We start from the raw sequence: 22,768 nt of genomic DNA on the forward strand, positions 1-22,768 counted from the left end.
CTTTTGCGATAAAATCTATGTGTTCGGCGATCGGTTGACCACACACAATGAAACAATTAAACTTAGCCCCATACCCTGACCCAACCTGTACCCCTCATATATTGTGAAAAGAATCAATTTTTTTCTAACTCGCCAGTGGACTACAAAACCTTTAAGCACCCCAAAATGTGATGTAGAAAAATACCACTTCATAGGACCTGTTAAAGACAGTGGACACTATTGGCAATTGTCAAAGACCAGTCTTCTCACTTGGTGTATCTCAACATATGCATGAAATAACAAACCTGCGAAAATTTGAGCTCAATTGGTCGTCGGGAGTTGCGAGATAATAGTGAAAGAAAAAACACCCTTGTCACACGAAGTTGTGTGCATTTAGATGGTTGATTTCGAGACCTCAAGTTCTAAACTTGAGGTCTCGAAATCAAATTCGTGGAAAATTACTTCTTTCTCGAAAACTACGTCACTTCAGAGAGAGCCGTTTCTCACAATGTTTTATACTATCAACCTCTCCCCATTACTCGTTACCAAGTGAGGTTTTATGCTGATAGTTATTTTGAGTAATTACCAGTAGTGTCCACTGCCTTTAACTTTTTCAGTGCCAAAGTCGCACATGTATGATTTATTTTATGTATTCAGAAAGCGCCATTATCGTAGATACATGTATGTACTCTAAAAGTGTCATAAAATCGTACATGTACGACCAACGAAATAAATGTCATCTCAAGAAGGCATTATCACTCAAGAAATACTAATGACTCTACCAAGGCAACACAAATAAGCAAATCAAAAAAGAGTGGGTGCTGAAAGAGCTAGCTATACTAAATGACACCTACTTTTATCTTTGCAGGAGAAAGCATGTAAGGCACTCTTTAAGAATCTGTGCGTGATGGGAACGCCATCGCTAAGACTACGTACAGGCACACTGTTGGTCAGAGTATGCAGCAACCAGCCATGGTGGGGTGGATTCTTGGCATCCTCACTGCAGGAGTTCTTCTCCTCAGAGCAGACGGCTGTGTTTCCTCAGGACAGGTAATATTAATTTGTTTTGTTGGTTTAGTCCTTGATATTTAAATTCACTTTGGCAATTTTCAAAGACCAGTATTCTCACTTGGTGTATGCCAACATATGCATAGAATAACAAACCTGTGAATATTTGGACTCAATTGTTCATTGAAGTTGCAAGAGGATAATGAAAGGAAAAACCATCATTGTTGCACAAATTTGTGTGCTTTCAGATGCATGAAGTCTTTTATTATTTGAGTGAGAAATTACCTCTTTCTCAAAAACTTCAGAGGGAGCCATTTCTCACAATGTTTTATACTATCAATAGCTCTCCGTTGCTCGTTACCAAGAAAGTTGTTATGCTATTAACAATTATTTTGATTAATTACCGATGGTGTCCAGTGCCTTTGAAATAAGAAGTCACATCCATTTTAGGTGGTCCCTCTCCTGCTCCTTCCTAGGTTGTTTCGTAAACTTGGGTGTGATCCCTAGCTATACTGCAGTATTGATAACAAATAAAAAAAACTGGGCCCTATTTCATAAAAGCCTGTAGGCACAAAAATTTGCTTAGCATGAAATTTCTTCCTTGATAAAAACAAGATTACTAACCAAATTTCCAAGTGATTTTCAGGATTGAGCAAACAACATTTGAATACCAGTATAAAGCAATATGCAACAAATGAAAATTGGGTTGGTATTCCTGTTTTTTATCAAGGAAGAAATTTCATGCTAAGCAAATTTTTGTGCTTACAGTCTCTACGAAAGTGGGCCCTGATGCAAATTTCCTGAATCTTTATGTGTATTTTCTTCTCAGAGTGTTCATCTTGCTGGCTTACTTGGGCCAGAAGTCACTGGCATCCAACAATTCCGCCAGTGTTCTGGAAAGTCTCATTATCCTACTAGCCAAACTGCTGGCCCCTCTCATCAATGACGCAGTCCATGCAGGGGGTAAGTTTAATTTAGGTTTGCTGTTGTTGTTGTTTTGGTTTTTTGGGTGGTGGGGGGGGGGTGGGAAGGTTGGGTATCCTTGTAATAAACACTCCTTGGCTCGACTTATGGGTGAAAATCTACAAGACCTTGTAGCTATAAAAGCAACGTTGTAGTACCCGCTGCTAAAACATAGGATTTGATTTGTCTCTAACCGCTGGGCTAGCTTGGTGGTCTTAGTCATTAGTGGTAAGCTATGCAAAGGTCTTTGGTTCAAATCCCACTGAGTGATTTGCCTGTGGATTTTTTTTTTCACAGTCCTCGGGAAAGTGCTGAGTATTCAGTGCTCAATACACATTAGTGTAAGAGTAAAAAACAAGATTAAAATAAAATACTATCTTGCATATAATTTAACTTTTCAAATCCACTTCCTCCTAAAACTTAAAAAAAAAAAAAAAAATTTAAAGAGGAAACATTCAGGTCTGGTAAAACTATTTTTGGGCTAGTTCAAGGAAAATACTTTTTAGGGAAGTTTTTTGTTGATAGTTTGTAACCAAATAAGAGATTGAACTGTTTGTATATCGGCTAGTTCCACACTTCTGACATATTGTTAGAATAAACTTGGTATATTCTGTTAGTTTAAAGGCAGTAGACACTATTGGTAATTGTCAAAGACTAGCCTTCACAGTTGGTGTATCTCAACATATGCATAAAATAACAAACCTGTGAAAATTTGAGCTCAATCGGTCATCGAAGTTGCGAGATAGTAATGAAAGATAATTAACTCTTGTCACACGAAGTTGTGTGCGTTTAGATGGTTGATTTCGAGACCTCAAGTTCTAAATCTGAGGTCTCAAAATCAAATTCGTGGAAAATTACTTTTTTCTTGAAAACTATGGCACTTCAGAGGGAGCCGTTTTTGACAATGTTTTATACCATCAACCTCTCCCCATTACTCGTCACCATGAAAGGTTTTATGCCAATAATTATTTTGAGTAATTACCAATAGTGTCCACTGCCTTTAAAGTGATTGTCCAACTTGCCAATGGATGATTAGTTTTATGGTTTTTATCTTGAAGGTTCCCTCGATATGGCCTTGATTGGATGGGTGCTATTGTTCCTGTCTCGTACCCTGGACCATACCACGGCAGCGAGTAACTCCAGTGACGATCAGGAGGATGTGGCAGGGGCTGCAGCTGCTGCCACCAGTGCCACCCCCAAGGCTTCGACAAAGGAAAGAGAGCGAAGTAAGTACACTCCCTTCATGAAGGGAGTTTTTTGCGATACGCGCAAGACTTACACAGTCTATTGGCACTTTAAATTGTCAACACGTATTTATTACACTTCCAACAGCACAATTAGCACCAATAACAAGATGGTTAGGAAACAAGAGGAAATGCTAAGTTTTAATGGGGAAACTCAGTCAGTCAGGTGGGATTCCAACCAGGGTACACAAAGGGTGAAAGGCAGGAAAAGAACCCCCCTGACCCAACCTGATCCCCAACATGAGTTGATTTAAAAAAGCATTGTCATTGATTTCAGGTTCGTCCTCGGCCAGCGCTCATTGGAACTTCATGGCAAGCACCCCTCAGGTTGCAAACAATCCTATCGCCCATGGTAACCGGGCCAGCACCCAGATCCGCATTCACAACAAGTTGAAGCGACAGCTGCTGCTGCACAAGGAGCAACTTGCTAAACTCCAGGTAGCAATTTTTTATTCTTGTATTTTATTTTTTTTATGAAAGATTGCCAGAACACTTGTCATGGAAGAGTAGGAGGTTAAAGCCATTGGACCCTTTCGGTACAGAAAAAAAAAAAGTTCACAGATTTACAAATCACTTACAGGGTTTACAGAAGGTAGTGGTGAAAGACTTCTCTTGAAATGATATTCCATGAAATGCTTTACTTTTTGAGAAAAACAGTAAAACAATATCGATTCTCGATATCGAGAATTATGGATTTATTTTAAACACATGTCATGACACAGCGAAACCTGCGGATACAAGGGTGGGTTTTCCCGTTATTTTCTCCTGACTCCAATGACCGATTGAGCCTAAATTTTCACAGGTTTGTTATTTTATATATAAGTTGTGATGCACGAACGGTGGGCCTTGGACAATACTGTTTACTGAAAGGGTCCAATGGCTTTAACCCCAGTGCTTTTGGTTCACAAATCAAGCGCACTTGTTTACAGGTTTCCTCAGGCTTGTGAGCTGCAGTGATTAAGTTCACTTATGAGGCATGCCTTGGTTGCATTGCCAGAACTATATAAAAAAATACAACATTTTGTTCACAGAGCATGAAAGCTGTTTTCCACTGATGTCCAGTTGAACCACTAAAAACATACAATATTACAGTATTAATATACAAAAAAATGTAAAACCAAACAAGTTGTGCGAGATTTGAAGATTGTGCCAAATGGAGATACAACATTTTTGCACTGATGCGCAGATTTTCACTAGCCTGGTGCCTTGTGTCTTTACAGAGTATGAAGAAAGCAATTCAAGTCAAGATGGCTGAAGGAGGCAAGGATTCAGACTCTGCAGTTGAGGCACATCTAAAGAAGAAACTACAGCTGCATGTATCCAAGGTAAGACATGAAATTCTTGGTCAATGGTGAGAGTTTTAGTAGTCCAAAAGCCTGGTTCATACTTTCTGCGAATGCGAATGTGATACAAATTTTGACGACAAAGGGCTGTTTTCGCAGCGAATGTTTTGCAGGAGTTGAGCCCAAGTCAACTTTGCATTTGCAGGAAGTATGAACCTGGCTTTAGTGCGGCAATAGTGAATCTTTCCAACATGGCAACAGCAAAGTATTTTTTGAGTATTTTGTAACATTTGGTGCTCATTATGGGGCGTGGTGTACCCCCCCCCCTCCTATTGTGTATTCATTTTGTTTTGGGAATCTCATGTACATGGTGTTATGGAAAACTACTAGATTGTATCTCCACCATACAGAGTTTCAACTCCTACTCTTACTCAAACCCTACTTGATTGCATCCCCACAAAGTTTCAACTTGCGTTTCTTTACTTTCCTTGTCCTCAGCATCTACGTGACATTCTTCACATCCGGCGTTACACCGAGCGCAACATTCGCTCGCGAGGCACGCTGACAGACGCTCCCGAGGTGCCTGATATTCGCCTCCCTGAGGTGAACCTACCCAGGGATAAGTGCATCCCGGTGGTGCAGGGACTGATGCAGCTACTCCTGGTCATGGACTCTACTTGCCATGCAGACCTATTCCTCTTCGCCTGCAAGGTTAGAAATAGTTGTAAATCCTTTTGGGTGATCAGCAGTGCCATGGCAGCTTCGCTGCTCTAGCCAGTATCATAATAATTGATTTGATTTGATTTCTTGTTTTATTCCAAAATAGAACATACCCATAACCCTGGGGAAGGGTAACACCAATGTTTGAACTACACAAATTGCAGTTGACATTATCTGCCCAACCACGACAAGCCAAACTCAAAAACTCACACAACTCAATTAAATTTTGTTTTGGCCTACTCTTTAAACAGAAAAAAATGGAAAACTAACATTTGAGAATTTAAAAGTCTGTCTGAAGCCCGGTTCATACTTTCTGTGAATGCCATACAAATTTTGACGTCGCAAACTCGCAACGAATGATTCCCGTCAGCTGAAATGTGCTCAACTTATGCAAAACATTCACAGCAAAACACTGTTGACTTCAAAATTCATATGTTATTTGCTTTTGCAGGAAGTCTGCTTTAGTTGAGCTTTGTTTTGTTCTTTAAATTCTTGCATAAATTTTCTATCTACAGGTTTTGGCGAGAGTTGCCAACTCAACGCGACCAGCCATCTCACTCTCAGAGATTGCGACCAGCGAGCAGCTGATACAACTCCTCACTCCGTGTGTGGGCACCGAGTACAACAGAGGCACGTCATCGTGGGGCGGTCCCTGGGCCATCATGGCTATCACGTACTTCTTACAAGATACATTGGAAGGTAACAGCGGGGCTTGAAATTCACACTGGACTCCAGTCTGATAATTGAGTTTTTAAGAATACTTACCCATAATACAAATGAGATAAATCTTAGCGAAAGTCTTGATCGATTTCCTAGCTCCCCAGGTTGTTCTTATTAAGCAGAGTACTATTTTATGGCTCTGCTTACTGCGGAGTTCTGCGCTTAGGGCATCCTGTTAAAACCCATATACTTGATAATTCCATCCCCAATAGAAAGAAATTTTAGTTGTTTCCGGTCTTATAAAAAAATTAGACAACCATATTTGAAAAGACACACTTTTGCTCCTTATTGACTGTATGTACGCTTAGAATTCTAAGACTTGACCACAACTTAGTTTTTCTTCTTACACCATTAGGAGAGAAGCTGTTTCCGTTCACGCTGGAGTCTCTGGGAGCCGTAGGGGGGCAAGAAGAGCCAGATATCGAGGAGGAGCTCGACACAGATGCCACCCAGGAGGATCTGGAGGCTGTGGCTGGAGCTAGTGGACCTACAGATGACGGATTTGAAGGTAGCCATTTCTCATTTTGTTTTTCCAACATAACACATTTTTTTATTTTATGTTTTGTTCCGTAAGCAACAAAGAACAAACAAAGAAGACAATTGACAGAAAAGCATCCAACAAAATCAACAGTGTCTACAGGTAGCAAATTTTCAGACACTCAGTGATTTCCTCTTTTATATTTAAAGGCAAAGTATACCTTTGTTTTTTTGGAACCGCTCGATTGTTTTAATTCTATATAAACGTAGCTGTATACAATCAAACTAACATGCGGAAATTCTTGCATTTGTATGTCATTGCATCTTGAATTTTCATTTGCAAATTAAAAAAAACGGAAAGAAAAGTTATTTTCAGCTTCAAATGCATGGTAATAATAGTGCCAGTTTAACTGTTGTTGTTCATTCCTCCCCCCTTTTGGGTACAAGTTATTAAGTTATATGTAACTATATGGAAAGGTTTGCGGTAACACCATGTAATGACGATCTCTAATAAGTTGGGGTGGTTCTGAAAAGAACCGTTGGTTTCAACTCGACATTTCGATCAGTAGGCTCTGATCGAATTCTGCAGAAAGCTGGGCTCTGATGCTGCATGCTGCTTAAGTACTGTGGAGGCGAATTTCCACCATGCAAAGTTTCAAATCCTACTTATATGTAACTAAACAATCCATAGAGTTATATATAAGAACTAGAGGGCGCACGAGTGATGCTTCGTGCACAAACGCCACGGGACCGCAAGATGACAAGCGCGTCATTCTGCACGCGCGTTGAATATGAAATACACGTTTGAGTTTTTTTTATTGAACGATCACGCGATGCTGTTTGTTCAGCTTACAAAATGGCCGCACAAACACACGCTGTGAGATGCCAGTTTTGTCAACTTAGAAAATGGCCGCCTGCGCGCATGCCGGAGCGCGTATATAGGCCAGTGCGCCCTCTAGTTCTTAAATTTAACTCTATGAAACAATCCCAGAGAGGATATGTAACACCCTAGAGTGCCGATGAGTGCAATAATTCTTTAGAGCAGCCATGTTTTTATTCAACTCAATCAAATCAACCAGAAGGAACCAAATGTAGATGTATTCGAAAAGCCATGTCCGAATCAAGTGACATGGCCATTGGTTGCAGTGACAACATTGAAGAATTGGACTCATCAATGTTTTGGCCAAAGCCACTGCTGAAGCCAGCAATTTGGACATGGCATTATAATAAGTGCTACATTTCATTTGTACTTTGTTGTTTGTCCTTTGTAGAGCCCATGAACCCATTGGGTGACCCTGAGCTCTCAGACTTCTCTTCGGGGACGGCCTCTGACCCTTATGACCTCCAGTTCATGGATGTGATCTACGGCTCCACCAAGTACGATGATATCGACATATGGCATGAGAAGCTACAAGATTTCAATAAGGTGGCCTGTAAGTTTGGCGGCATCCAGTCCATGATTCCGTTTGGCAGCACCGGTAGCGGTATGATTCGGAAAGGCGGCAGGTAATGTTGAATTCAGAAAAGTCTTTGGGTTTCGTCTTCAATAGGAGGCTCCTGTCGGCAGTTTTACTGCCTTTGATCTTGATTTACACTGTATGTTTGAATCGGCAATTGTCTCTTAAGCTGTGTTCCAATTAGACGTTTTTTTGTAGGAGTACCTTGTCTGTAGAAATAAAATCCAATGGGGATGCACATAAGACATCTTTGTCAACTTACAGCGACCCTGATGTAAAACTAACAGGTCGAAAGAGGTCGTCTCTTACGTAACTACGCAAAAGCTTGCCCCTAATCATGTGACATAGCAACTGTTCAGATAGTCTGAGAAATTCAGACACAATTCAAATCTAACACACAAATGAAATGAATGCTATAAAGTTTCATACAAACTTGTTCTTCTTTCAAACTTCTAAGCAGTTATAACTTTTGTTACTCCCAACAGGTTCACCAAAGCTGGAAACAACAATGGAGATCCATCCAAAGTAGCCCTAACCTGTATGCCCAACGTGTCCATGGCAATGGACGCCAGGCTAGAGCAAGGTCTGGAAATGCAAGTAGAGTGGTATTTGAAGGTAAGGTCAAAGGCTAAGGGTCTTGCTCAAGATCATGACCAGAACCTGAATCTACACATTTCAACAACACCAGAGCCAATTTTCATAGACTTGCTGAATCACACAAAAGTTGCTATTAGCACAACAGAATTATGCTTACTAAAATAAGGTTACCAACCAAACTTCCATGCCACAGGTACACTTAACGACTGGTATCCTGCTAATTTCTGCATAGGGGAAAATTATTTTGCGATATTTTCTGCTTAAGCAGCTCAATGAAATGGGTCCCAGACCTTGAGTCCAGGGCCCAATTTCATAAAGCCTGTAAGCATAAAAAACTTGCTAAGCACAGCCAAATCTTGCTTAGCAGAAAAAGGTTACAAGCCAAAATTCCATAAAGTTTGCATTGTTGTAAATTTTACCTTGCTAGTTTTTGCTTAGCAAAGAAAATTGCTTTGCAGTGTTTTCTGCTTAACAACTTTATGAAATTAGGCCCAGTACACTAGACCTCATATTAAGGGATATCTTACTGTCATTTTGCGATTCCCATTTGCAGGTCACATCTCTAATGGAGGCCAACCATGTCAGCCAGACCCTCATGGGTACAGTACCCCTCCCTCTCACCCCACAAGCTGCACCCTCCAAATCAGAGGAGACATTCACACCTGAGATGGGCCCCACCATGGAGGCGTCTAGTGCCCTGCCTCGGCGCGGCTCAATGACATCCAGCAAGATGCTTAGTAGCTGCTTTGATCAGCTGTTTACCAGACTCCCGACTAATCAGGTAACCAGAGAGATTGGTTAATACACAGCTAGGTCCACTATCTTTGATCTAATTTGCCTATTAAAAGTAGAAGCACCCATCTGTACATTATAAGATATCACACTAGCGTGAGTGAAATACGGAAAAATATAGCGCTTCTGCGTCCAATATCCAACAAGGCCAAATGCCGAGTTTGATATCGGACGCATTCGCGCTATATTTTTCCGTATTTCATGAGAGCATGTGAAATCATGTTTATCTTCCAGCCTCATTAAGTCAACCTCATAAAGACGAACAGCATGCTCGGGCAAAGTTTAGAATGTAATTTTTGCACTTGCAATTTTTGCGCAGAGTGTGACGCATTGACACTCACAAATCGCAGAGAACTATATTAAAACTGGGAGTAGGTTATGGCTTAATGTCACACTCCGGGTCAAGCATCTGATTGGAGGATTAGCGTGCACTGGAAGATAATTAAGCATACGGCACTCTATAGGTGTTTTGGCATATGCAATCTTTACATTCCATTTTGAAAATGTTGAAAGGATTGCATGAAAGCAATCTTAATTTTATATATCACCACCGAAAAGATCAGATCTATTTCTTTTTGTAAAAAAAAAGTCTTTATGCTCAGACCTGAATGTTTTTTTGTGTGTAATTTTGGTTTACTTTAGTAGCCAATGGTAAGGAAAAGGGGGTATGAATTCAGTCTGACTGAAATCACCAATTACGTTGTTCCAGGTTCTGTTGGGATTTGAACCCTATTCCACTTTATTTGGAGAGAGTACAATATGACCAATTGTAACCAATCATTGATCATTTTTTGGTAGGTACACTTGGATGCTTTGTTGAAACTCTGGCTAACTCTGAACGAGGTCGGCCAGGAGAACGAGTCCAAACAGGACGGCGCCTTTGACACCAGTCTGGTACCCGTAGTCACCCTCAGCGCGGACTCCATCGGCTGCCTCCTGCACGCCCTCGCCTGGAACGTCAACCTGCCCGTCCACACGTGGTGTCTTGCGTTCCACTGCCTGCTGGCACTGGTCAACAGCAAGACGGAGGTCGACGGGAAGTCGCAGAGCGCTGCCGGGGTCATCCTGAGCCATGGGTCGCTGATCGCCGTTCTGGTTCATTTCTTGTCCGGTAGCACCATGCATGGGCCAGTAGGAAGTCTGCACTATCAACAGGTAAATTTGAGAGAAAAAAGTTTCCTTGTGGATAGTTTTAACCTGTATGTCTGTCTATCTTAATGATCTTCTCTTCAAGGGAACTCGGCAAACTCCTACAAGGGTATACAAACGCCAAGCTTGCAACAGCCAATCTCTCTCATACTAAGATTGAATTAACGTCTGTGATTATGAGCTGCACAAAACAAGAAATGATTATTCAGTTATTCAGTAACAAGACGACAATACTTATTCTAGTCATTGTGAATTCAGCAGTTAGCTTGGTAGGATTCGAACCCACAACATTTTGATTGCAAGTCCTGCAGGCTAACCACTGGAACATGGTAACCTGCCTTACTTCATGATTTCCAGTAGAACACACCAACGCTGTTACATTTTGTAACTTACCTTTTATTAAAATTGACATTGACTGTTTTTTGTTCTTCTCTAGGTTGGCCCAACTGTCACTCAGGCAATGTATGAATTCCTAGTCAGACTAAAGCTGAGACTAGCCTCCGCTCCAGCCACCAATGCACCTGACTTGAACAGCCTTCTACTCAGAGTGGTACAGATTCTGGCTGAGCCACAGTAAGTGTGTCTGGAAATTTTATTAAACCGTGTTAAACCCGGTTCATACTTCCTGTGAATGCAAAGCAAATTTGGCTGCATATGTGATTATGTGTTGCACAAAATAAAAAAATTGTGATCCAGTAATTAGGAGACAATTCTTATTCTAGTCATTGTGAATTTGCAGCGCATGTTTCACAGGATTTAAACACAGTTCAACTGTTGGCGAATTATTCTCTGCAAATTTGTGACATGAAAATTTGTATGGCATTCGTATTCGCAGGAAGTGTGAACCAGGCTTTTTGTATGTACTCAAATCTTAGCTGAAGAATTGGAAAATTTTGCTTGCCGGCAGGTAGATTTTCAGGTAGAGGGTGGTTCAGATGTCAATAAATGGCATATGGTTTATAGGTAGAAGACAGACTTTGAAAGAAGGAAATGACAATGTTGTTTGATATTGTCTTGTTTGTTTGTTTGCAGTATGTATAGAGGAGCATTCCACACTGGCACAGGTCCCCTGGATGCCCAGGTCAGGATGATGGAGTTTGTCATCGAGCAGACGTACAACCACGCCGACGTCAGCAACATCACCTACACCATAGACGCCATCAGTCTCCTGGTCCACAACCACATCAGCCTCAGCCGGCGCGGCACCAGCACGACGGCCTCCAGCAGCAGCATCAACGCCCACTCCTGCTTCAGCGGCGTCTTCGCCAGCATGCTGCGACCGGGCGAGGTGCGCTCCAACACCAGCGAGGCCAATCGCGACCTCCTGATGTGCCACCTGATGCAGCTAGTTAACCAGCTGGTCAAGATCCCCCTTGACCGGGACGCCGCGGCGAGGTTCCAGCAAGGCCTCCCGGGGCGGACATTAGGTATGCCGTCTCCTCAACAGCCTGTTGATACACCCCTCGAGACAGACTCCAGTAAGATAAGCTCGGCGTCGACGTCCTCCCAACAACCAAGGTCAAGCTCACTCAGCGACGATGATAAAGAACGCTCCTCCGGGTCCGCGACGCCCCCGGTTGTAGAGCCCCCGCCACCATGTATAGCAGACGCTGTCCTAACCATGGGGGACTCCATCCCTCTCTTACTCTCATCTTTAAGTCACTGTAACAGCAACAAGATGGCATCCTTCCTCAATCTCAACACCTCTACAATGGATCCTGTGTCGGTCGGCGACAACATCTTCCAGGTGCTCTGCACCATCGCCGCCAAGGTCACCTCCGTGGATCTGATGCTGCGACCTCTGTTGACCTACCTAGGGGGAGGTCTCAGTAATGGTGGAGGCCTGAACGGGCCCTCGTGTGTCCTGTCCGAGCCACTGTTGTGGTTTATCATGAAGGTACTGTACTCGGACGGTGGACTGCAGTCGTTCCATGAGATGGGTGAGTAGTAGAATGAAAAGGACATTGACAACGACAATGTTGTTGGTGTTGTCTTCTCAAGTCATCTTCTTGGTTGCGAGTAAAGATGACTAGCCTATTTGATTACACTTTACACTAGCAAAACAACCCGTCTGCTCAGGACTATGCGGTCATTAGTGCTATTTTTATGGATTTTATCAAATCGCTTTTACATATTCTGGAGCTCCTTGTAAATGGAGTTATGAGTGGTCTTGAAAGCCTTTGTTTGGCAAAAAAAAAATTGATTTGTTCTTTCAAATTGAAACACATTTTCATTTAAAGGCACTGGACACTATTGGTAACTGCTCAAAATAATTTTAAGCATAAAACTTACTTGGTAGCGAGCAATTAAGAGCATTTTCAAATGCTTGATCGCATCACATAAATTACCGTTTATGCAGAAAATATTATGATGCTTAAGACTTGTTCTGGATTGTATCAACCTTACAGGTGGTGTACAGCTTGTCTGCCGTAATCTGGTTGCCAGCAATCGTTGCTTTATAGACAGTTCACCGAGTAGCATCTCCTCCATCATGCAGCATCTAGGCACCTCCCTAAGGAACTCTACATCTTCAACACGATGGAGCAAGACCAACAGTTCCTCCTCATCCTCGGCTTCGACGGCTGAAGTGGAGAACTCAGAGGGACTGACAAACTTTGCGCCGTTCGGTAAGTCCGCCATGATTCAATCTCTTAATAGAAGATAAGGCCTTTGGCAAAGAGAACCAATCAGAGCAGTGACTGACTCAACACTGAAACCTCTGAACCCCTATATATATATATAGTCCAATATGTCTCACACTTTTCAGTCTCCTGACGATGACTAGAGCAAGTCGGTTTAAAAGTTTAGACCAATGAAGAACTCACAGACCTAAGCTGCAGTGGCGCTCAAGAGGCTTTTTCATACGCAATATCAAACTCTTTCCTCACATTTATATCCCTGGGTGAAGAGAAGCAATTGAAGCATCTTGCGGGATTCAAACCCACACTTTGGTGACTTAACCACTAGAACTTGAATTTGATGCTCTAAACCACTTGGCCATGACACCTTACAGCCTAAGCTCTGTGCACTTTGAAGTTGTCCCTCCAGTCAAGCACAAGGACTTAGGAACATTCGTGACCAAAACCCCTTTTGCATGCCTACATCATTGTTGTCATCAGGATCTTCATGCTTTTTCTAACCATAGCTTTTGGATTTTTTTCACAGGTGTGATAAGTTCCAGCAGTCCCACAGCCCAGCCGGCAGAGGTTCTACTCCAGCCCACAGCACCCCATCGTAGGGCCCGCTCAGCAGCCTGGTCCTATCACTTCTACCCAGAGGAGACCTGGTGTAATCTGACCATAAGCTTGCCCAGTGCTATCCTGCTGAAGGAGGTTCACATCCAGCCACACCTTACGTCCCTAGCTAGTGAGTAGTTAAGATTATCTTGAAACGATCAATCCTCCAACCGTGTGACCATCCACTGTTGTTTTAAAGGGTTTTGATACCTTTTGTAGATCAAGTTTTTGGCCATGATGTGATACCCCACTCACTGGGAATGAAGATGCATGTAACATAATTTACAGTACATAGAAGTTTCAGCTTCATTAGTCTTTAAGTTTTTGGAGAAAAAACGGTGAAAAATACAGAGCGATGTTTTTAGGAGAGTCGCGTAATACCAGTTCTGGTAAATAAGTTGTACATGCTGACATAATTTTTGTCTGCTGAGACGAAAATTATTTTGGGGATATTAATTATTCATTTCTCAAAACAAAAAAAGCACCTCAGAAAGTAAAATTTTAAGGGAACCCTTCTACCATCACTATCTTCAAACCATGTAAGTTTATTGTAAATCTGTGGACATTTGACTTTTAACCGACTTTTGAAACATCAATTTCTTCAGTGTCAAATACTGCCAACTGCATAAATCTTTTCAGGAGTGGTAACATTTTGTCATGCCTATCTTAACATGTGATCAACATAGTACACAGTCAACCCTCCTACTGTGTGAACACTGAGTATTATCCACTTTGATTTTGAATGATAGATAAACCATGCCAGCCTGCGATATGATATCATTTGGTGATGACTATTTTCATGTTTTTTTTTCATGCAGCCTGCCCATCCTCAGTATCCTTCGAGATCAGCAACGCCCTCGGCTCCTCCCCGACCCCCGTCAGTCCCCCGATATCCACAACTGGTCTGACTTACATTAAGCTCCAGCTGCCGAGACCGGAGGTGGTCACCTCGGTCTGTCTGCGTCTCCACCGGCCGCTTGACTCAAGCACCATCGGCCTGTCTCAGGTCATGCTGCTCGGTCTGGCTGCATTCAGCGGAGGAGGCTGGAACGGATCGGGGACGTCGCAGCAGAGTTTACTAGCACCGGCTGAGGATCACGCCACAAAAACAAGGTACTAGACTTACATGATCTTTAACAATTCAAATAGTCATACTATACCAAACTTAACCAATAGTCATACTCCACCATACTATACCATTGTCCTGAAGACGTTCAGAGCATACTGATTGAAGCATTGAGTCATTAACCACTGGTTCTTTTCAGAAACAACACAACTCAAAAGAGATATTCACATGGTGTTACCACAAACCTCTCACTTGGTGTATCCCGACATATGCATAAAATAACAAATCTTTGAAAATTTTGACTGGATTGGTCATCGAAGTTGCAAGAGAATAATGATTTGTGTGGTTCAGGCCTGAAGTCTTTTAGTATTTGAACGAATGAGAAACTACCTCTTTCTCGAAAGCTACGTTATTTCAAAGGGAGCCGTTTCTCACAATGTTTTATACTAACAACAGCTCTCCATTGCTCGTTACCAAGTAAGTTTTTTATGCTAACAATTATTTTGTGTAATAACCAATAGTGTCCAGTGCCTTTAAAGTTGTCTTTTTACCCCATTGTTCCAGCATGAGATGGCTGCGTTTCCTACACCACTGCCTGATCCAGGACCCGTTGATGGCGGCTCCCATAGCTACAACGGCTGCCAGCATGCCCTCTCTCCTGACCACCTGTACCTCCTTGCTACTGTCCCCACATTGCCAGGAGCTTGCAGTCAACATCGAGGCGGTACTCCTCAAGCTGGGGCTGTGCTCTACTGAAGTGGGGCTCACGCTCTTTGATATCATACTCAGGAATATCTACGGCGGTGAAAACGGTAGGTTTTTTATATATTGGTTTGAGATTATTGTTTTTTTGCCAATCATTCATAGTGTGGTTGTATTCTGGCTTTAACTTCAGTTTTTTTTTTATACTAGTGTGTAATAAACTAGTTCTTATAAAGCGCATTTTTCAATATCGTATCACTGCCTTTACTTTTTAACTTATTGATATTTGTGATGCTTTTTAAACTTGTGTGAGCAACATTTTTTTGTTGATGGAGAGTATAAAGTCTTAGTGCCCTTGCCATTTGGTCAATAACATCCCTTAATCTTTCTCATCTCCCTGGGGAGTATACAGCCAGAGCTGCCATGGCGCCTCTGAAGGCTTAAATTCAAATACAACATCAACCTCTACTCTCGCAGGTACTCATTTATACCCCTGGGTGAAGAGAAGCAATCTTGTTCAAGTGTCATGTCCCAAGTGTCATGACCAGGATTCAAACCAACACCCCGATGACTTAACCACCAGAACTTCAAGTCATACTTTAATAAGGACATCATTTATTGAAAAATGAGTGCATCACAAAACTGAATTTGACTTTAGAGCCCCTCTTTAATGAATGCCCTGTGACCTACTATCCTCTTAAAAAAATTGGGTTGACGCTAATTTAAATTAATATGGCTCAGAAAATTCATTTCAATTTTCAGTAAACAAAATGTTATTCATACACTTCTAGATTCTGGCGCACCGCTGATGGGCCGAAATGTGGATGCCTCGACTGAGTCCACGGTAGACATCATATATCAACTGGGAACCACTTCGGACCAGGGGACCAAGGAAAGGTAATGTACACTTATGGAAAACTTGATTTTTTGTTTAACACTGTAAAAAAAAACACTGTGTGGATGTGTCGAAGTCCACATAGTGTTTCAAAAACCTGCCTTGTGTGGACCACTTTGTTCTCAGGTACACACTTCATATGTAGCATTAAAACAAAGCTGTACGCCCTGTACACACTGCCTGTGAATGCAAATGCGATCAAATTGTGACGTTACAAACTCCCAACGAATAATTTGCAACATTTGAACTGCGTTCAACTCCGGCAAAACGTTTGCTGCCAAAACAGCCATGTGACGTCAAAATTTACTACGTATTCGCAGGAAGTATGCACCGGGCTTTGCAGGTCGGGATTTTGAGGTCCTGTGATTGTTGTTTTATTATTCCCTCCTTATGTAATGCTAACAAGTATCTCCCCCCACCCCAACCCCCTTCCAGGGTCCAAGCTTTACTCGACTGGTTGGGAGACACAGCCAGAGTCCATCTCCACAAGAACAGCAGTTTCCATCGGAGCCCCCTGACCTTCTCCCCCACTGAGGTCAGCCTGCTAAGCCCCGCCCCTTCCCACATCATGTGCGTCGCGTCGGTCATCTGGGCTAGCCATGAAGTAAGAGCGCCGTACAACGTAGGAAGTCTGATTACTAAAGACTTATTCAGGTGAGATCTACTTCTCTGTGTTCACAGCCAAACCCTTCTTTTTTTTCCCCTCTTTTTTTTTCCCTCTTTTTTTTTTTAAAACTCTATTAATTATACACACCATTATGCAAAATGTTCAATACCTTCCACTTATGAATTTGAAGAAGAAAACCGAACCTGTGTTTTATTTACCCTTACACCACCATCCAGAAAGATGGTTGAATGGCCAGGCTTAATAATTAGAACGATTACATATGCCCACCTGAAGTGTACTTTTATTTAGTGCATGTTATTTAGTCCACATTTATACAAACCTGCTTTTTGATCTACTTCTCTATTGCTGAAGAAACTGTTCCTAAAAGCTCTGTGAAATCTATAACTCAAGGGGTTATCAAAAGGTAGAATTGCCATCATTAATAATTTTAGTAATAATAATAATAATGTTATTAGTAATAATAATAATAATAATAGTAGTAAAATTAACTAATTCTTAAAAAGCGCATTTTACAATAACTGTACCAATGCGCTTTACATTAGTGCCCTGGTCATTGGGTCAGTAACATTCCTTGAATCTTTCTCAGCTCCCTGGGGAGTATACAGCCCGGGTTGCTGGGGCACTCAGAAGTCCTTTTTAAACACAATATCAACCTCTACCCTCGCAGGTACCCATTTATACCCCTGGGTGGAGAGAAGCAATTACAGTAAAGCATCTTGCTCAAGTACACATATGTCATGACCGGGATTCGAACCCACCCTCTTAAAGGGAAGGTACACGTTTGGTAATTACTCAAAACAAATATTAACTTAAAAACTGACTTGGTAACGAGCATTGGAGAGCTGTTGATAGTAAAAAATATTGTGGGAAACGACTCCCTCTGAAGTAATGTAGTTTTGAGAAAGAGGTAATTTCTCACTAAAATAATAAAAGACTTCTAGCTAGCTGTCTTTTATTCCTATCTGAAAGCACACAAATTTGTCCAACAAGGATGTTTTTTCTTTCATCATTTTTTCGCAACTTCGATAACTGATTGAACCCAAATTTTCACAGGCTTGTTATTTTATGCATATGATGGGATACACAAAGTGGGAAGACTGGTCTTTGACAATTACCAAACGTGTAGATTCCCTTTAACCACGCGTCCATGACAGTCTACCTCATTTCAATATACATCCTAAAATCCCTTACATTATTATTATTATTATTATTTTGGGCTTGCAGCTCGTTGTATGAGTGGTCTGTCGTCATGCCGTTGAGCTCCCCACTCAAGCAGGCTGCAGGGTACGTCCTGTGCGCCATATGCCACGTCCACCCAGCACTCTACATCACCATGCTGTCCTGGATGGGCATCATCAACAAGGAAGAGGAGATGGAGATGGATGAACTACTCACAGGTCAGTGCTCAGGGTCAAAGGTCATTCTGGAATCACAGAATGTGTCAAAAACTGTAGATCAATCCATGAGGCTCCTCCTACTTAAAGGCACTGGACACTATTGGTAATTGTCAAAGACCAGTCTTCTCACTAGGTGTATCCCAACATGCATAGAATAACAAACCTGTGAAAGTTTGGACTCGATTGATCATTGAAGTTGCAAGAAAATAATGAAAGAAAAACACCCTTTCTGCACAAGTATGTGTGCTTTTGGATTCCTAAAAAAATGCTTCAGGCCTAAAGTCTTTTAATATTTGTTTGAGAAATTACCTCTTTCTCAAAACTATGTTACTTCAGAGGGCGCCATTTCTCACAGTGATTAATACTATCAACAGCTTTTAACATGAGTAATTACCAATAGTGTCCAGTGCTTTAATGCATTTAAAAACCCTAGTTATGAATTTGCACTCATAAGTTGAACAAAATGTTAAAGTCCCGTGACAAAAAATCTAAGCAAGTTTCTGCCACTTGGATCGCTGTGTCATTTCTTTTTATGTGTGTGGCGCAGGGCAGAGCCAGATGTGTCATACAGGATACCCACATGGGTGCAGTTGGTAGACAGTTACAATAGTTTTGCAACAAGTAACAATTTAAATTCATTAACTTCACATAATTTCCTGCTTTTTAATACTGAGGTTCCAGACGAAGCTAGTTTTAATTTTCATTTTCATTTTCCTCTTCAGACGACAGCAAAGATGCCCAGGAGCATGGGACTAGTCTAACAGACGATACCAAAGGAGCGAGTCAGCAATCGCCAAGCCGACCCGTGCACATCAACATGTTAGACCAGCTTCACCTAGCGACGTTGGCATCAGCCTCCCAGTCGCCAGCCGCAATCCAGATACTCCTGGAATCAAACTTTCCGACCATGCTGGCCAACGCGCTCATGGATTTCTGTAACTATGAGATCTACCGCAACCGGCAAGGTGGAATGGACGACAGTCCCGCATGGCAGACTGACTCCTATAAACTGATCGAGGGCCAGGGGCTTTCGTCCCCACGGACTTATCGCACCGAAAGCTGGGATGGTAGTACAGTGTCTTTGATCCACATCACGTCGGATAAGATAGCCCCCGTCCTGGATCTTTTCACCAAGCTAAGCAGTGAGCTAGTGATGAAGAACTGGCTTGGCGGTCCGGAGGGCAGCACCTTCTGGTCATCGCTGCTGATGTTGCTGTGCAGTGTCAGCTCCAATATAGTGCAGCTGAACGTGCCGGCCCCCAATGCCAAGAAAGTCTCAGTGATGACGTCGCAGCAGCGTGCGGCCATCGAGTCGTCAACGATCGCCTTCTTCACACAGGTCATCTCATGTCATCCAAACAACCAGAGACTCCTGGCCCAGGTGGTGTGCGAAGTGGCGTGCAGCTGTAGCAACCAGGCTGGGATGCGACTGGCCATCTCGGGCTTCACCCGACGCCTGATCTTGCAGCTCATGCTGGAGGACGAGAAGGCGCTGGTGTACATCCAAGGGGCGTGTTGCCTGCACAAGGGGCGTGGCACGGCAGCCGGGAGGGGCTCATGCCATCCCCAGTTTGGGGTCGGCCATAAATACAGAGTGATGGAAACAAAGATGACTACATCAATAGGTTCACTGGTCTCGGAAGTCTGTGGTAAGTCAAACATCATGCCAACCTTGTTCCTAGGGTGTAAGATCTTGCTGTCCCATTTTCCCTTCTTGGAATACCTTGATGGATCATAACACATTCAAAACTGCTTAACAGTTTTCTGCTTAGCAGAAATGAGCAGGATACTAGTCACAAATTGTACATGTGACATAGTATTTTGGCTAGACCCTATTCTGGTAAGCCTAATTTTGTTGTGCTTTGGTACCTTTTATGCTTAAGCAGCTCTATGAAATTGGGTCCAGGCCATAAGCTATTTTTTTGGCACTACCATAGTTCCTTTTGGTTGGTTAACAGTTTGCAGCAGCTTATTCTATCTTATCAAGTTCCCGCCTTAAGGCACCACTGAGCCAAGAACTTAAGCAGCAACCAGCAACACTGTCCATCATTCTCCTGAAGACGATCAGAGCATACTGATGGAATCGTTGAGTCTTTAACCACCGGTTCTTTTCTGAACCAACACTACTCAAAAGAGATATTCACATGGTGTTAGCACAAACCTCTCTTATTAATTCTATCTTCTCATTTAATTTGTGGTAGATTCTCTGTCCTTGATGAAGTCGGTGCCTTTCCCTAAGGACGTGAAGGTCAAGCAGTCCAAGGCAGAGAAAGCCAGCAAGGACCAGCCGTTTGTTCTTGTGGACTACCTCCCAGGGAAGAAGGAACTTCTGGAGTCGGAACACTACATCAACTACTCTCACCTTGGTAAGTTTGGTTATGTGGAAGGTGAAAGCACTTGATGCCAGCATTTGCACCGTACCGTCCTTGGTATATTCTGTTGAGAAACGTTCCGGAGGTGGAATATTATCGTCTAGACGAAGTAAAGACACCAGATATGGTGGTCTTTGGCACAGGGATGTGTAGTTTTCCCCGGAGAGGCCCTTTTTTGTTTAGTGTGACCTAGTCTGGAATAATTCTTTGGGTTTTTTCTCCATTGTCCGAATTTGAAACTTCCTTCCTTGTCGTCTCTCCATTGGGTTCTTACATCATGTAGCGTCTTAATAATGTATTCATTACATCGTGTAGTGTCTTAGTTTGCAAGAGTCCATGGCTTCACACCTAGAATAAATGAAATGAATGTAATCACAAATATATATTTGTTTCCATGTAATCCTTTTAGAAACTAAGCCTAAGAAGCCGATGACCGCATCCCACATGGACAAGGAGCCCAACTCCTCAGCGTTCTCCGCTTTCTCATCCTCCTTCAAGCTCCTCCCCATCTCAAGCCAAACTCCGTCGACAAAGTCTCAATCGACGACCACCCAGCAGGGTCCCGCAACGAATACCAAAGATCCAATGCAGGTGTCTGTGGTAACCCTAGGTCATGACCTCCTACCAGAGGTCAGTCTACCGGACGCGTTGACCCTAGGTCAGCTCGTCGCTGTCTTGCAGAGCAAAGGACTCCCTCTTGGGTCGCCCTTCTTAGAGATGAAATTGAACCTGGGAACACAAGAGATTGGCGCCTCGTCAAAGACCGATAGCTCGAAGAGCAGAGAGGCCAAAGAAGGTACTGAAATATCTGATGGTTTTTGTCTTTCTTTTAGGGTGTCATGGCCGAGTGGTTTAGATCATCAAGTTCAAGTTCTGGTGGTTAAGTCATTTGAGTGTGGGTTTTGGTTCCGGTCGTGACTCTTGAGCGAGATGCTTTACTATAATTGTTTCTCTTTACCCAGCAAGAATCTGCGTAAAATCTTGAGAAAATGGTTGTACATGTACAAAATCGTTCAACAACATCTAGGATATGGGTCTTACATGTACATTTGATGGCACTTTTTGAGTACATAAAAAATATCTTCATACGATATTGGCTCTGAAAGAGAAACTTTTTATGTAATTCTTACAGCAGCGACAACAAATGGAGCATGTGCAACGACATCATCCGCATCAACTTCAACATCGACTGGACTCCCCAGCACGTTGGAAAATGGCACCACACCTGACAAGTCACTGCTACTGGACTCCACACCCATGCCGTCCTTCCTGCACGTCTTTGCAAGCCTAGGGGGTCTGGCGCTGATTGCCGAGCACCTCCCGATAGTGTATCACGACATCCCGCGGCACGTGGTCGGGGCGGGAAACGGACACTCGGAGAAGAACGGAGAGGGCGGGGTCTTCTCGTGGCAGTCTAGTACGGAGCAGTGGGGAGTTGCCTCTCAAGGCATAGAGGATGAAGATGTAAGTCTATGGCCGTGTCCGAAGTAGCGGCTACAGCTATGGCTATGGCTAGATTTCCGCATCATCATGCGTTGAAGTATTGTATAGGGCATCCTTAGCAACACCCCTAGCAATAGTCGTAGCCGTAGCTGTAGACGCAAAGCTCGGTTCATACTTCCTGCAAATGGGAATGCGATGCGAATTTGACGTGAATTTGACGTCACAACTCCCCTTTCGCTGCAATATTTTCAAGAGAGTTGAGCACAACTCAACCCACTGCGAATTTTGTTGCGAGTTTCGTTGCAAATTTGTGACGTCGACATTCGTATCGCATTCGCATTCGCAGGAAGTATGAACCGGGCTTAAGGCTGTATCCGAATTGGTGGCTGTGGCTACGACTGTTGCTATTGACAACCTATACTTCAATGCAGCCATAGCCGTAGCTCTAGCTACCATTTAAGATGGTTTATGCACAAAAACCAGTAGTGCTGCCGATTGCCGTAGGCAGATTTACTGCTGCTCATCCAATAGGTTTAATGACCAAAGTAACTCAATGTAAACACACCCTCTTTGTGAAAAGAATGTATACTTTTCCAAATTTTTTTGGTCAAACTCAGAAGTCCTTTAATGGAGCTTTCCC

General features: G+C 42.7%; 1 protein-coding gene across 5 annotated transcripts in view; it reads left to right on the forward strand.

The window, feature by feature from the left end:
- The window catches only part of LOC139945485 (dual E2 ubiquitin-conjugating enzyme/E3 ubiquitin-protein ligase BIRC6-like), a 78,572-nt gene that overhangs the window by 39,136 nt on the left and 16,668 nt on the right, over positions 1 to 22,768 (forward strand). For all 5 annotated transcript variants that reach the window (XR_011787085.1, XM_071942845.1, XM_071942867.1 and 2 more), the window contains exons 26-50: positions 848 to 1,029; positions 1,817 to 1,950; positions 3,009 to 3,176; positions 3,472 to 3,632; positions 4,415 to 4,519; positions 4,976 to 5,188; positions 5,713 to 5,896; positions 6,273 to 6,425; positions 7,666 to 7,900; positions 8,337 to 8,466; positions 9,002 to 9,229; positions 10,039 to 10,395; positions 10,826 to 10,962; positions 11,422 to 12,329; positions 12,798 to 13,016; positions 13,555 to 13,755; positions 14,444 to 14,738; positions 15,256 to 15,503; positions 16,185 to 16,290; positions 16,724 to 16,942; positions 18,141 to 18,313; positions 19,036 to 19,962; positions 20,515 to 20,679; positions 21,095 to 21,481; positions 21,818 to 22,149. Coding sequence is in view for 4 of the 5 variants with exons in the window: in XM_071942845.1 (XP_071798946.1) it covers positions 848 to 1,029; positions 1,817 to 1,950; positions 3,009 to 3,176; positions 3,472 to 3,632; positions 4,415 to 4,519; positions 4,976 to 5,188; positions 5,713 to 5,896; positions 6,273 to 6,425; positions 7,666 to 7,900; positions 8,337 to 8,466; positions 9,002 to 9,229; positions 10,039 to 10,395; positions 10,826 to 10,962; positions 11,422 to 12,329; positions 12,798 to 13,016; positions 13,555 to 13,755; positions 14,444 to 14,738; positions 15,256 to 15,503; positions 16,185 to 16,290; positions 16,724 to 16,942; positions 18,141 to 18,313; positions 19,036 to 19,962; positions 20,515 to 20,679; positions 21,095 to 21,481; positions 21,818 to 22,149 (6,567 nt within the window). In the remaining variant the exon portion in view is untranslated. The remainder of the gene's footprint in view (positions 1 to 847; positions 1,030 to 1,816; positions 1,951 to 3,008; positions 3,177 to 3,471; positions 3,633 to 4,414; positions 4,520 to 4,975; positions 5,189 to 5,712; positions 5,897 to 6,272; positions 6,426 to 7,665; positions 7,901 to 8,336; positions 8,467 to 9,001; positions 9,230 to 10,038; positions 10,396 to 10,825; positions 10,963 to 11,421; positions 12,330 to 12,797; positions 13,017 to 13,554; positions 13,756 to 14,443; positions 14,739 to 15,255; positions 15,504 to 16,184; positions 16,291 to 16,723; positions 16,943 to 18,140; positions 18,314 to 19,035; positions 19,963 to 20,514; positions 20,680 to 21,094; positions 21,482 to 21,817; positions 22,150 to 22,768) is intronic.

The sequence above is a fragment of the Asterias amurensis genome, chromosome 1 (genome assembly GCF_032118995.1).
Source record: "Asterias amurensis chromosome 1, ASM3211899v1".
Taxonomy (NCBI): domain Eukaryota; kingdom Metazoa; phylum Echinodermata; class Asteroidea; order Forcipulatida; family Asteriidae; genus Asterias; species Asterias amurensis.